This window comes from Pyxicephalus adspersus, chromosome 1, assembly GCF_032062135.1.
Source record: "Pyxicephalus adspersus chromosome 1, UCB_Pads_2.0, whole genome shotgun sequence".
Classification (NCBI taxonomy): Eukaryota; Metazoa; Chordata; class Amphibia; order Anura; family Pyxicephalidae; genus Pyxicephalus; species Pyxicephalus adspersus.
The window spans coordinates 164,275,748-164,291,833 of record NC_092858.1 but is presented as its reverse complement, the minus strand read 5'-3'; the positions used below and the strand labels follow the sequence as shown (position 1 = coordinate 164,291,833).

Sequence of the window (16,086 nt, the reverse complement as noted above, 5' to 3'; positions counted from 1 at the left end):
TATGCCAGGTATCAGGGTGCCGGGATATGTCAGGTATCAGGGTGCCGGGATATGCCAGGTATCGGGGTGCCGGGATATGCCAGGTATCAGGGTGCCGGGATATGCCAGGTATTAGGATGCCGGGATATGCTAGGTATCAGGGTGCAGGGATATGCCAGGTATGAGGGTGCTGGGATATGTCAGGTATCAGGGTGCCAGGATATGTCAGGTATCAGGGTGCTGGGATTTGCCAGGTATCAGGGTGCTGGGATATGCTGGGTGTCCTAGCATCCTCAGGGACTGCCAGGACTAAAGAAAGATGGTGATACTTGTACTGAAGCAAGGACAGGTAATCGAGAATAAATATTTGCAAACAGGCAGGTATATTTATTTTAATGCAGAAGAGACATTGCCAGTCTCTATTGCAACAAAAGGACCTTGCTAGTCACAATGTTTTGAATTTTTTGCTTTAATAAACCAGTGTTTCAACATTTGAAAGCTGGCAGCTTTAAAATCACCTTCTATAATCACATTATAATATAAAGCTGTGAGAGGTTGAGCATACATACATTTTGTGATAAATATATATATTTCTCACACTCCCCTCCTAAATGCCAACCTTAAGTATTAGATGAGAGTCATAGATGGATTTCGTTCCAACCATCAGGCAACTTTTTTTCTATTTTCAGGATGTTTTTTGCATTGCCAGCTTTGCATGTCTATGGTCAAAAAAAGTGTTAAATAAAAATGCATAAGAAGATAATGATAGTTACCATATTTACCATCGTTCTGCTTCAAAAGGGGTATAAGATTAGAAATCTTTGGGTCAACCTCCTTCAGAATGATTTGGGGAACTATAAATGAAAAAAAGAACATTGTATGTTCCTTCTTTTTAATGTTCTCACTGTTTGCTTTTAGATGCACCTATTTCTAATCTACATATTGAGTAAGAATAGGGTGGAGAAATCTTAGATTTTTTGATGGGTGCTTTTAAAGTGGACAAAGGTGTCTAGTTATAAAGACGTAAATGTCAAATTATCCAGGATTCACTAAACATTTCCTGGGGAATTATATACTTGATTTGTACAGTCCATCTTCAGTTTTTCTGACCAATTTGCTCGTAAGATTTACCAATCTCCGGGCTAAATTTGGGTTGCATAAATATTTGAAGCATTTTCAAAAAGGTAAATACTATCAATCAGGAGTTACCTATTGTGACAGGGTCAAGTGAATCAAGGGTCAAGTGAATGAGACCCTGTCAATCCCTAACAATCAATAAAGGGTCAGGTCTCTGCAAAAGAAGAGTAATATACTTGCCTTTTTGATTAACCATGGTTATACCTTTGTCTGGTCTCTGTCAAGACTCTTCAGCATTTGGAAATTCTGGTACTGTGAGGTGGCCGTGTCCTCCACGGTGCTATGGTTCCTTCCTCAATCTCTAAGGAACCACACTGTCCTTTTGTGTTACTTGATAAAACATGAGCTTCCTAAAAAGTCTTGCTTTTCCATTTTTAGCACTAATGATCATCTGGCAGCCTTTTATTATAATGTGTTCTGGTCTCTGAACTTTCTCATAAGTTGCAAATACTGAAGAGTCTGACAGAGACATATAGACGACCAACTCTCATTTCTCCCTGTACTGCTACCAGTTTTCTGGTTTACATGCAATTCAAATTATTAAGCATCTATCAACTTTCTTACCGCAGGAATAATTTACTGTTAGGTATTTCATGACCCCAGGTAAACAAGGACTTCCAAAATGTTTATCGCTGACCAACATTCGACACCTCTGTTTCCCGTAACACCGGTGTGCCAGCACTTCCATGGCAGAGTATGACACACAATCTGTAGGAAGAAAGGTAAAAGAATAAAGATACTAGATCAGGCCTTGGTTCTCATTTATATTTAAATGGTGGCCAAAGACAAGCAGACCTCATACGGGAAACATTGGACCAATATAAAAGTAGGGAAACTAGACATGGAAACGTTCTGTAGGTGAGCTATCTGTCTCTTATAGGCACATTGGTTTACAGTTTTTGGTTATTATTGGTGTGAGGGTTCTATTGTTGCTCCCACAAATTCTCCCACAAAAAAACCTCAACCCCAAACATAAAACCCAATTATAACCTGTAATGGTTATTCTATCACTTACCTTTACTCATAACTTACCCAGGTCCTAATTTAACCCAGATCTTTAATCCTAACCTTGACCGGATGCATGTTGCAGCTCCTTTCAACTGACAATGTAGACACAAGGCAAGATTTTTATAAATCGGGCTGCTAAAATAATGGAGCTTGGAGGAGGCAGGCCAGATACAAATCCAATAAAATTAAGAAACTGAACACTAGAAGATGTGTCCAAAATATGGTGGACAAGGAACTAGTCACCTGTATTGGCCTTGCTGCCGATCTTTTCTCCATTACTGACTTAAGACACCTTGTTCTGCACTGTGTTTATATAGAGGTATCCATTGTTGTAGAGACAAGGCTTTGTTTCTTCATGTCACAACCTCCAGCAAAGAGAACAGTGAGCAGAACAGTAGTGGGATCATCAACACTCGCTACAAATTTGTAGAGCTTAGCAGTCAGTGCCTTAGATCTCACACTACGGATATACAGCTAGGAGCCTGTAGGCACAGGAGTGCACAGACACATTCACATATCAAGACATGCACTGCCACATTACAGAAAGAATTCCAGACAAAAGCTTTTTTGGGTACTGTTTAAGCACAGTTCCCATTTCTAAATGTTTCTATAAATTAGTAAATCTTAAGTTTTATGGTACACTGCAAAGCAAAGTACATTATGACGTTATAAGTAAGACCAAGAAAGAGATAAAAAGGAGAAGGGAGATTTTGCTCTCTGAACTCCATGCCGTGTAAAACACAGATGTCCCATCTTGTAAAATATACTGTATATTTATTCCCTATATATTTATTTCAAACACTTTGGAATTTTCCCATTCCTCCCAAGATACTAAAAATGAAGACCATGATGCAACAAAATTGTTTGTTAATTCCAGTGTTTAGGAGAACCCATATGTTTATTCACAGACTTCATTTATAATCAACTTTTAATCCCATTTCAACTTCTAAACTATATAGTCTGCCTTGTTTTTGTTCTTAAACTAAGACAATCCAACCACTGTAACTGTGTATTCACACATATGTGTTCAATTTGTCACAAAGACTTTTATCTAAGGGGCATATCCTAAAATACTGTTTATATGCTGATTTTAACATGGTTAAAAATTCAATTTCACTCCACTATTGGCCTCCTTGATGGTGCATCATAGACAAAATGTACCTAATAACCAAACCTTGGGATCTCACACTGGGCTGTCAGGTATCTATTCTTTTTAAGTCTCATTGCAAAATCAGAAACTGAGATCACTGATAGTGCTTACAATACACGTCAATGTCTCACACAATTTAACATACATTTGGGAATCTGTCTCAGCAGTGTGATTGGCCAATAATTCTGAAAGTGACATTTTTTTTACCTTGAGGGCAATTATACTAAGGCTATGACAACATATCAGATGATTCTTGTCTGGGTATTGCTTTGGGGCTGGTATCGGACGAGAATCTGACATGTGTACAGCGTTCATCTGACGCTCTGGCAGATCCATGAACAATGAACGACTGCAATACAAATGAAGAGAAGAGACTGCAGCGGGGTCACACTCGCTCATTCTCCCTCCTCCCTGCTCCGAAGAGCAGAACAGCGCTCGTTCATGCGTCTTTCAGTCCTTTGTTTTGGAAAGGATCTCAACGACAACAGTCTTACGTGTGTACACAGCCTAAGTCCTGGGAAGCTTTCTTGATCTCCATGACCTTGACTAACAAACTATATTTAAAAACAATAAAATTGACAAACCCCTACCCTCCTCAACCTCAAAACAATTAATAGAATGGCCATTCTCAACCAGGGATCCAGCAACCCCCAACGGCAGAGGTTGTTAGGGGTTCCTTGGACAATGGCTAATGGCTATCCCATCTTATGATATCTGCATAAATTCAGGGTTAAAAAAACTTGACAGAGTCAGTGGCATGACAGCAATGATCTTTTTAGCTATGTGCATTTTGACCACTACTGTAAAGAGAACATGACTCCTTCTGACTACTAATGTAAGTGACATGTTTCCTACTCATCTTCAATGGAGTGGTTTTAGGAGGGGTTCCTCAGGACATTACATATATATCATGGGTTCCTGATATCCCACACACTCTACAGGAGTGTGTTTGTGGATACATGTGCTCAATCATCTGCCAAAGGAGCATTTGTGAGGTCAAACACTGATGGTGGATGAGAAGATCTGGCTTGCAGTTGATGTTTAAAAAGCTTGAGATTAGGGGTCTGGGCGGGCCATTCAAATTCCTCCAATTCAAACTCCTCAAACCATGTCCTTATGAAGATGATTTTGTGCACAGTCATGCTGGAACAGAAATGGCTTACTCCAAAGGTTTATAGTATACAATCATCTAAACCAGTGTTCCTCAACCACGGTTCTGTGTAGTCCTCCTAGGGTTGCTCCAAAGGTTGCTGGGGGTTCCTTGAGTATTGAACAGTTTGTGACTCTCTCCAGTGATCATTTTGGCTATTCGTAAGGGTGACATTTTTCCCAATGGTCCATCAATGTAGTAGGCAAACTTCCGACTAACAAACACACTAATATACTAATACATTTTGTTTATAGTGTGGGTTACCTGAAGATCTGAAAGTTATTTCAAGGGGTTCCTTAATGTTAAAAAGTCAAGAAACATTGGTCTAAACTGTATTTATATGCTGTAGCAATAATAGTACCAGAAACATATGAACTGAACACTTTGGAGGGATATACACAAACATTTGGACATATAATGTAGGTGTAATGGTCAGGTGTCAACATACATTTGGCTATATATTTTGTGATCTTGTGATCGGGGACACCCTCTGCAAAACTGTGATGTTTAACTTGTTCACATTTAACTACATTACAATCAGATATTTCCTTTGCACTCACCATATGGCATCCCCTGGTCCCTATCCGTGGCACAGGAGTTCTTTTCATAGGCGAAATGACCGTAGACAGCCGAGTAGATGTTGAGTAATTTTGGCTCCTTACAATGAAGCTTCAGCTCGCGGTTTTCACAAACAGATGTGGATTTATATTCAGCTATAAACAGAAGCGCACGCTAAGCAAACAGTCTGTGCAAACACTAGAATTCTCTATATAAAGCATAGCTTATAACACACAATATAGCAGACGGGAGGATCATGGCATGGCACACAGTTCCTATAGATGTCACACATCTGTGCTCGCTTGGCAAATATCCTACATTTCAATACTGCAAAACTGTCATCAGCCAGTAAAAGTATCACAACTTCTAGCTATGATGTTTAAAGCTTGGCCTTATGTACACAGGAAATCAAGGGAACCATTACTTTCATGTTTTAGGGTAAAGTTTGATATATGGAACTGACAGACTGTTATAGAGGAGCTGGTGTTTGTAATGACAGAGGCAGCAGGTCAGGATCTCTTTATGCCTCATGAATTGCTTCCTGTACAAATATCCTTGCTATCCTCACATCTGCTTTTGGAATAACATTGGAGATAGACTGATGGAGATGGAGCGTGACATTCTATCATAGAATCACAAGCTGAATCTATTTTCTTTTCCTAAATACATTTGTTAGCAAATGACACCGTTGAGTATTGAATAGCCCATTTTTCTGGATGTAGGATGGGCTCATGATGATGATTTGGCTCTAGGACCCTTCTACAGGACTTACCAGAATAAGGATTTTGTTTAGTCACTGATTAACCTATTTGTGTTTCTATAATTATTCACGCCTGGTGAATACAGGAGTAACTGCAACCTACAAGCAAAATTGAGATGTCCCTATTTATGACAAAGGGATGTTTTTGCTTTAAAACATTTCTAAACCTAAAAAGTTTAATATAATGCCACAAACCATGGTATCAACCTTCTAAGTTAAACCCTTAAAAAGTTGGAGAGAGAAAATGTTTTTTGTAGAGCTGTCCTAGGGTGACAGTGCTGCTCCTTCTTGCATACAGTACAGTAAGTAAAAAATTTCAACCACCTAGTTTCATCAATAACCATGTAATAGAGAGGAATACAGGAATCCATGCTTGGAATCCAGTGTGACAACCATGGCTGCCCCACAGATACAATAGAATAATGAGTGTAGAAAAGAACAAGAAGTGTGATTTGCTTTATGACTAGGTAAAAAGGGACATAAAGTCTCGAATATATCTTTTATCACACTTTTGTTTTTTGTTTTTAAAAGCAAAACTGTTGTTTTGCCATAAATGGGAAAATTAAAGGGTTACTGCTCTATACTACATAAAAAACAATAGGAAAATGAGAACAATGAATACCATAAAATAAAAAGAAAAAAGTATACTAAACATAACATAATGCATTTCAAACCCGACAACAGTAAGACCTTAAAGTCAAAGATTATTTAGAAAGGGCAAGCTTTTTGGCTCAAGGACCGCAATGAGTTTTAAAATTTGACAAACAGGACGGGCCAGTATCAAATGGATGGAGAGTGTTTGTATGAACTGATATAAATTACATGTAAAAGCCATTACCTAAAAGTAAAGGAAAACTTACATTCAAATTATATTCAATTTCAGTGGGACCGGTGTTGTTGGTTCTTTGTCAGTGGACAATTTTGCACCAATATTTCATTATTGCCGAATTAAAAAGCCTAACAGGCTGTATATGACCCATAGGCCGTAGCTTGTTATAGATGATTATCACTACATTTTTATGATTGTGCTTAGATACGCCCCTTTTCCCTGGCTTCATATACTTACTTTTCCTTTGGTAAGTGTGAAAGAAAAAGCGGGGAAGCAAGGGAATTACCTGGAGGAGGGGTATGTGACCACCTTTAAAAAAACAGGCCCACAGGGGGTATTTACTAAAGGAACATAGCCTGTTCCTCTGCCAAGGTAAATTATCACCTTGCAAAAAGAAATGCCTCTTAACCTCCCTAGAGGTAATCCCGAGTGTGACTCGGGGTAGAAAAAAGTTGATAAAAGTGGTAACCCTGAGTCACACTCAGAGTATGTAAACCTATGGGAAGGTTAGTAAATAGAGGGCTTACTTGATCCACCGGCGTCCTGCGCCGTCCATCGCCGCAATCTCTGTCTTCTTTCTTCCTCCTCCAGGCCGGCTTCTGCACACGATGAGTCACCGGGGAGTTCCCAGTGACGTTGGTGCGTGTGTATGTTGCCGGCGGGGCGGGAAATTCAAAATCCATTTGTATTGCATCCAATACAAAATAACTGTATTGAATGCAATACATTGGATTTATATGTGTAAAAGCAGTACATTGTTTTCAAGAACATTTGTTTTACAGTATAATATTATAATATGAATTCAAGGTGTATTTTTTTTTTTAAATTAAAAAAAATTAAAACATTTTTTTTTGAATAAATAGATTTTTTAATTTATTCAATTTATTGTTTTTACATGATTTTGTGTTTCAAACGTCATTATACTCATACTAATATACTGTAAAATAAATTTTCATGAAAAACAATGCTTTTAGACATATAAAACGGGAATGAAATGAACTGCTAGGGAGGTTAAATGAGCTGATAGCTTTGCAAAAAATACCCAATCACGTGCAAGGAAATCTGTACTTTTCTCTTCTACATGATGGGTGCTAAGCTAAGTTAGATAATCCCTTGTAGGGTGATACGTTTTTAGATTGTCCATGTGACCATACAAAAAGTGTGCAGAATGACCTTCATTTGAGAGGAGGAAGGCAAGTTCCCCCAAGTAGGACCCTTAGTAATTGTTTTTATTACACAGTATTTATAAAGCGCTGACATATTTTGCAGTGCTGTACAAAGTCCATTGTCATGTCACTAGCTGTCCCTGAAAGGAGCTCACAATCTAATATTCCTACCGTAGTCATTTGTCTTTAATACAATCTAGGGTCAATTTTGGAGGGAAGCCAACTAACCTAACTGCATGTTTAGTAATAAAAAAAAACTTGTTTCAGAAGGGACCACAGAGGTAGGTTTTTGGCTACAAAAAGGGGACAGCAGGCAACTAATATTCTAATTTAAAAGTTTAAAAATATCTGACAGGTTCAAGCCTGCAGCTTGTACAGCCGGCCCGCACAGAAGTAGAGCGATATGTACAGGTGGTACATGAATCGCTATAGTCTTCATTCTTGGATCAGATGCAAAGAAACAAGTCTCTGGTCAGATGCCAGCGACAGTTTTTGAAAAAAAAAAGAAAAAACATCTCTTTCTACTGTTGTAAAATAAGCCTTTTCAGCACTGGCAGAGACTACACACTTGTTTAATAGGATTATTCTCTCTATTCAGGCAGAAGACAAAGTCCTTTTTCATGTAGTGTAATCAGCACAATACTCCCGAAAACATCTTGAGTATAGTTGTATCCACACAGGGCAGACAGTGGGTAGCTGCTCAGTGCATAACAGGGCACAGGGTGGCCGGGATGGGCTCTTAAAAGGGGAAAAGTTAGGTTTAATGGTCTTTTAAAAATGCCTGCTTCACTTCTATCATTAATCTTCCTTCTCTGCATGAGTTCCAGCATTTACTAGGACAGCCAGAAAGCCCAGAACACACGCGTATGGTTTATTGGCCCAGGGGTCTTAATCAACATCCTAAACGTTAAAGAAATTGGAGACCCCTACTAAATGACATTTAATTTGTTATAATATTATTGTATATTTATTACATGTACTGGGATTTATGGACAAATTTTAGATTTTTGTACAGGACCATAGGGATGGGTCCTGAATGGGTGATATGTTTTTCCAGTATATTAAAACCAGGTTGAATGCTGGGAAAAAGTACAGGAATAGTAAGAGCAATTTCGATAGAGATGCTATTGTTTATCTTATTTCAGAGCCCTGGACTCTGGAATGGGAAGAAAGGTACTATGTGGGTTTTCCCATACCACCTAGGTACACCTGGGGTGGGATATAGCAGACTGGAGGTATGCTATAGGTAGCACAGGTGTGCTGCTGGGCAAAGGAGTGGAATGGCAGCAGGTAGGCTGCAAACAAGCCTGTATGGAGGCTTACTAAGAAGCTTTATAATGTATGATTTGGTGATTTGCTTCATGGCGTGTGGACTCCACACTAAGGACTCTACTCCAGAGGACCGTACTGAGAACTGTTCATACAGCTGCGATTTTCCTTTTGTTTTTGATATATGTTGAAGGAACATGACTATACCCTGTACAAATTCCCTGCAGATTTCTCTCGTATGTACTGACCCAACACTGAACTGATACCCCACAAATGTCTCCTATGTAATGACCTTCATATCTACTAACATTCTTCAGATGATTCCTATATACTGAACCCATCCTGTATTATTCTCCTATAGATGTCTCCTATGTATTATTCTCCTATACACTGTACTAATAAACTGCAGAATTCCCTAATATGTAATGACCCCACTTTGAACCAATACCCCACATGTCTCCTATGTAATGACTCTCCCACCCTGCATTAATACCTTTCAGATTTCTCCTATATAATGACCCCCACCTTGTATTATTATCCTAAAAAATTTATCACAGGTAATTACCCAACATATTTGCCCTGATTTAAAAAAAGTTCTCCAAGGCTGTAAAGCTGTAAACTTTCATCAGTGAAGCTGGGTGATCCAGCAAACCGGGAATACATCTGGTCTATGATTGAAAACATTTGCCAACAAATAGCTTGACTTTTAGGAAATCCATTACAGGTTTGCTGGATCACCCAGCTTCACTGATGAAAGTGTATCCTCTCCATCTAACCCTTTCCCCCCAGGAAAGATGTAAAAAGTGTCTAAAACTGACCCCAGACTAGTGTAAGATTTAAATAAATAAATGTGAAAATGATATACTTATGTGAGCCAAAAATTAGTAACAAATAATGGAAAACAAAGTCTAATAAGATTTGTGTAATTGCAGCCAAACAACTCAACAAAAGTAATATTTATCCTCCCGAGTCAATTGCTGAACTGAATATCCCAACAATATCGCTTTTCTTTTCTGCGGCAAAGCAGACTGGAGGAATTCTATTATAATAGCTTCTCGTCTAATACTGTAAAACATTTTTTATTCCATTACGTCCTTCAATATTAAAACGTCTTTGGTTAGGAAGTAAGGATGCCAAAAAATAGGATTTTTGTACTTACCGTAAATTCCTTTTCTCTGAGTTATTTGAGGGACACAGGAATCTTTCACCTTTGGGTTGCATCGCCGGATACCAGCATGGTCCGGTTTTGTAGCAAAGCAGGGCGAAAAGCATGATCATAACCACAAAGGGGTGGGAACAATGTATTTAAATGGACTCCAAGAAATACATTTTACAATAAGTAGAATAATCATATTTTCCGTCTTGTCTATTGGGGGACACAGGAAGCCTTTTATCTTTGGGACATCCAAAAACATCAGCGCACAAGAGACCAAACAACACTACCGGGACCAAGAAAAAATAACTGGAGACTGAATGCAGTTCAACATGTTAATTGAACGACTTTACCCATAAAACTTCCTCATTCATAACCTCATCACACGCACGGTTACAAGACTTCTCTAGAGCTGCTCCAACTCTCTGGAGTGGTCTTCCTCGCCCTATTCGACTTGCTCCTACTTTCTGCTCATTTAAAAGAGCGCTCAAAACTCATTTTTTCAAACTTGCCTACCCGTCTTCTTCTGTCTGCTAAACCCTCATTACTTCCCACCACTACATATCGCCCATCCTATTGTGTGTGAAATTCCCCCACCTACTAGATTGTAAGCTCTTCGGGGCAGGGTCCTCTCCTCCTGTATCACTGTCTGTATTAGTCTGTCATTTGCAATCCCTATTTAATGTACAGCGCTGCGTAATATGTTGGCGCTATATAAATCCTGTTTAATACTAATAATAATAATAATAAAAGCTGACATCAGATGAGGCTGCAACATCCTCTTGGTAAAAATTTGACAACATTTAATCAGAAGACCAAGAGGCAACCTTGCAAATTCATGGAAACTAATCTTAGATGCTAGAAAGCCCAAAAGGCAATCACTGATATAGTGAATCTTAACGGAAAGGGTGGAACCTGATCCTGGATATAATTAACTTGGATGATGGTTTGTCTAAACTACCTTGAATTTTGAGTATCCATTTGGGATTACAAATTGGAATTAGAAATGGCTGATAGAAATCTCTTTTTGTTGAACTGGACCGGGAAAAAAGGACAGAAAAATGATCTCAGAGAAGCAAATTGACCCTTGAGACAGAAGATTCAGGCAATCTGATACAGTTCATTGAGCATTTATCAGATCCTTGGGGCTTTATCAGATCCTTGTGCCACATTCTCCTGGGGAAGTCAGGAGCAATGAAGATCACTGGATTGCCCTCAATCTTAAACCTGCAGATGAGGAGGAGATTTTAGATGAGGAATGGCATAGATAAAGATGTACTTATCCCACAGGGCCACCAGGAAACCCACAGCTTTTACTAGAGGGTGGTTCTACCCGCACACATACTTATCTAGTTTGATGTTTAATTTGGAGGTCTGAAACACTTGGGCGTAGACTCTTAAGGTGCTGCCTGTGATTGTCAATTCTTTGGTATGTACACTGAAAACTAAGCTAAGTCAAAAAGTTCTTTTCAGGGAAGCCTTGAACAGAGTCAACTCTCCAGTGCCACTTTGGTTCAAAAGTTCTAAAAGTACTTGATGGAGATCTGATAATCTGCATTGGCATAAAAAGGGTTTGAAGTAAACGGCTGGGGAGATAGAAAAGAACAAAATGCCATCCCCTACATCCAAGTGTGTGCAATAGATATTTACAAAGGTTAAGAAATGTCCCCCAATTCTGCACAGTAGGCACACACATTCATGCAAAAGATGAAGGCTTGTCCAAGGGTGTGGAAGTCATTACACTCAAGACAATGAGAGTGTACTGAGAACCAAGCTTGAGGGATCCCGATATGAACAGTTTAGGAGTGGAGAAAATTAAAATATGTTTTTTAACAGAATAAGTTGGAAGATAGGAGAAGACTTTCTGGTCTGTTGGTTCTGCTAGAGAAGATGGGTGCTTTTGCCTCCAGTAGAATTCTTGATAATTGTAACAGTTAAATCAAAGAATTGTTCCATTGAAGACCATGAGGAGCAGGCGCTTCTTAGATGCAGGTTCTGCAGTCCATCAAAGTGCTCTACATAAGTATATTTCATGAAGACCCATGTGGGACATAAGGCAGGAAGCTCCCAGCAAACCATAACAGCTGAAAGTTACGACTATAGCCATTGCGTCCAATAATTCTATAAGTAAAGAATCATCTACAGAGAGAGAGACATCTTGGCCAATCTGTGATTACAAAACACTACTAGAGTAGGGTGAAAGCAAGTCTCGACATAGAATTCTAGGGCAGGTGTAAAAGTCCTTAATAATTAGGTCTTTAAAGATAAGCACATCCTCTACTGGAATGGTAGTGGCAATGTTGAGGACAAACACTGCTAGATCTGTAATGGGCTAAAGCATTTTTAAACAAAATCCCCCTAAAAAGGAAACATAGCAATTAGATGTCTGCAAACAACTTGTTGTGCTCTTTTTAATCCCCATAAAAAGATATTTAAAAAAAGGTGAGATAGAAAGTTCTTTGTGGCCTTAGGAGCTCTTAATGTCCAAAGACTGGAGAGAGCACTGGAAGAAGCAACAAGCTTTTTAAGTGCTATGCACTGTAGAAATGAAATAGTCTTTAGACTTTGGAGTAATAGCAGTAGTAATAGTAGCAGGAGTAAAAATAAAAAACGATGACTTTTTAAGGACAAGTAAGCTCATCAGGTACAGACATATGCATGACTTAGGAGTCAGATCTTCTGTGGCTCGGAAACCACTTGGGCAGTAGGCAACATGATTCAAAGTTATAAGTATATAGGGCAGCACGGTGGCTCAGGGGTTAGCACTTCGCAGCACTAGTTCCCAGGTTCGATTCCCAGCCAGGACATTATCTGTTTGCAGGTTCTCCCCATGTCTGCGTGGGTTTCCTCCCACATCCCAAAAACATGCAGTAAGGTTAATTGGCTTCCCCCTAAAAAAATTGACCTTAGACTACATTAATGTCATATGGTAGGGACATTAGATTGTGAGCTCCTTTGAGGGACAGTTAGTGACACGACTATGAACTTTATGCAGCGCTGTGTAATATGATGGTGCTATATAAATACTATGCATTAATAATAATAATAATAATAATATAGAACTCTCAGTAAGCATGCAGCCCTTTACTGTTAATGGAGTGTAAGCTGATGGCACCCGGTACATTTAAACTGTCCTCACATGTCTATAATTTTAAATGTTGTACTCGGCTAGCGATAAGGCAACATGAAGCTTATTGTACCAGGCCAGACTTTAGTTATTCATAAAACCCAAACGAATGGTATCAGGTGAAGGCTGGATGTGAAAAAACATTTTATTTATAAATTCCATTTGCATGTTGATTGGGTAGTGGGATAAGGAAAGCAAAATACAAGCAAATAAATGTTTTTAATGCACTTACTAGGTTTGCACTTGTAAGACACCAGAAGATATTTGGTAGTACCCGGACATGGATCCAGTCCAAATACACGACTGTTCACAGGCAGCTGACAGGACCTCAGATTCTGGCATTCATCCAGAACTTTCTAAAACAATGAGAGTTACACAAGCTTGATAGCAGTTCACACCCAGCAACAATGTATGCAATTATAACATATCATATATATGTACAGACAATAGGCTATCATACTCACATTCACCTCTAGATGTTATACATTTACACAGCCTTATCTTCTGTTATATATTTTGCTATTCATTGTAAAGGAAAACGTAGCCACATGAAACTTTCCTGTTTTAAACCTTATCTTTGCGCTTATTTAAGTATCCCTATCAGTAATAGCCAAATCTTTGAATGAAATCATTTCCTTTCTACACAATAGCACCCCATGCAATGAAGGAGTCTAATGGAGAACCATTATAATTTGCACTTTTGTTTGATAGCGGCCATTCCAAATTAATTGTGTCTAAAGAACAAAAAAAACTATATGTAAATAAGAGAATGAATAGTGTGTTTGTAGTTTCTTAGAGCGTAGGTGCTCCTTTGGTCACTTTTTCACATTCTTCCATGCTAATCTTGACTACTTTACAATTGTTTGAATTTATTAACCCCAATTCAAGAGCACACACACAGCTCACAACACACACTTGCATTCTTTGATAAAAAGGGGCCCTAGGGAGCTCCAAATAAACAGCGAGAGACCGAAGTCAAACATTTTCTGCCGGGCTCTTATTGGAAAGTTAATAGATTAAGTCTTCAAGCTGCATTCTGAAGCCAACAATGTCAGTGATTCCCACATTCCTAAAAGATCATTTAAAGGTTCCACATTAATAATTCCTTTGTATATACATAATTGAAAAAGTGTTTTGGAAGAATTTCAGTATATGCAAAGCCACCTGTGGTGTATAAACTAGCATTTTCTGTATTGCAGCAGATGCTTGAATTGTTCTTAAATATGAATTGTGTTAGGTTTTTTTTTGTATTCTTTATTAATGTGTGTTTGTATCACAGTATATCACAACAGAAACATTATCCCATTACTACTTTCTGTTCAATACTTTTTATTAAGGTTTTTTTCAACATTTTTATATAACAAGGTATACAGACAGTAATAAGAATGAAAAAAAGAAGGTAAAGTACAAAAGATAATAAAACGGTAATACAATGAAATATAAAATAAGTGTGGAGTAACAACGCTGCTGGAACAAAGAGCAACATAGACTGTGTTATAGTCAAAAATATCTGTCCAAATCAAGGAACCAAATGGACATTGTAACATAAATCAGGCTAAAAAAAAATTTAGATTGCAATCTTTCAGGTATAAGGCCAATAACAATGTTGCATGTGGACACATCACAATACCTTGTAAAGTGGAAGAGAAAGAGGGGCAAGTCGAAGGAAAAAGCAGGCAGAAGACAAAAGGACAGAATAAAAAGAAGAAGGAAGGGGGATGAAAGGAAATATTGTAGGGGGCAATGGGTTCTGAGCCCCTGATTGAGTAGCCAGGGCAAATACCGATGGAAGTCCAAAACTGTCACATATGTAGGAACCTACGATATCCGGAGAACTGTGATGTTATAACCAGGTAGACCATACTCTCTCATAGCCTGGGAGAGAATCACGTATAATTGCAGTCATCCTTCCCAGTACCATAGTATCAGTAACCCTACCCATTCCTACTTTTATTTCTTAACATTTATTTGGAATGTGTGAATGTTCTTCATTAATAGAGAGTGGCAAGATGGCTTGGGCACTCTGGGCAGTGGTCAGGACCACCATAGCCATTGCTGACACTGTAATCTAAGCCAAAGGTAAGTAAAACGAAAACTGGAGGTTTGAAGGTTCTTGTTTCGATACACAAAATTTTACAGCTCACATTTACCAGAGACATTCCTAAATAATTTAAACTGGTCTTACATTTAGTTGTTCTGTTTGTCTCAAATTCTTACTGAGTAACAGAAAAAGGAGCCAGTAATCAGCCTTTCATTACCTTTCATCAATCAGCATCATTGTGCTTTGCAGCACTCCACACATTTAAATATATTTATAATTTTGTTAATGTTGGAAAAAGTGTATTACCTTTGATATTGAATGGCAAGGCAATGAAACAATATATATTGTAAACAACATTTGCGCTCTTGATTTCTAGATCTGTTAGGATGGAATATGCAAGTGTATATTTATTTACTCTACTTAGCATTAACAAAGTATGAGGAGCGGTAAAAAGTAAAAAGTCAATTACAGCACGGTGGCTCAGAGATTAGCACTCTGGTCTTTGCAGTGCTGGGTCCCAGGTTTGGCCAGGACACTATCTGCATGGAGTTTACAGGTTCCCCCAATGTCTGCATGGGTTTCCTCCCAAATTCCAAAAAACATGCAGTTAGGTTTATTGGCTTCCTCCCATAATTGACCTTAGACTGTATTAAAAGACAAAGGACTATGGTAGGGACATTAGGTTGTGAGCACCTTTAGGAGACTTTGTAAAGCGATGCATAATATGTCGGTGCTATATCAATACTGTGTAATAATAAT

At 38.5% G+C, this 16,086-nt stretch overlaps 1 protein-coding gene across 3 annotated transcripts in view; it reads right to left on the bottom strand.

The window, feature by feature from the left end:
* EVA1C (eva-1 homolog C) overlaps positions 1–16,086 on the bottom strand; it is a 57,608-nt gene that overhangs the window by 8,219 nt on the left and 33,303 nt on the right. Inside the window, exons 3-6 of one of the 3 annotated variants that reach the window (XM_072398184.1) lie at positions 13,519–13,642; positions 4,985–5,137; positions 1,681–1,824; positions 753–833 (exon numbers count right to left, since the gene is read on the bottom strand). In XM_072398184.1, the coding sequence (XP_072254285.1) occupies positions 753–833; positions 1,681–1,824; positions 4,985–5,137; positions 13,519–13,642 (502 nt within the window). The remainder of the gene's footprint in view (positions 1–752; positions 834–1,680; positions 1,825–4,984; positions 5,138–13,518; positions 13,643–16,086) is intronic. The other 2 variants (XM_072398188.1, XM_072398191.1) reach the window with 2 other exon arrangements.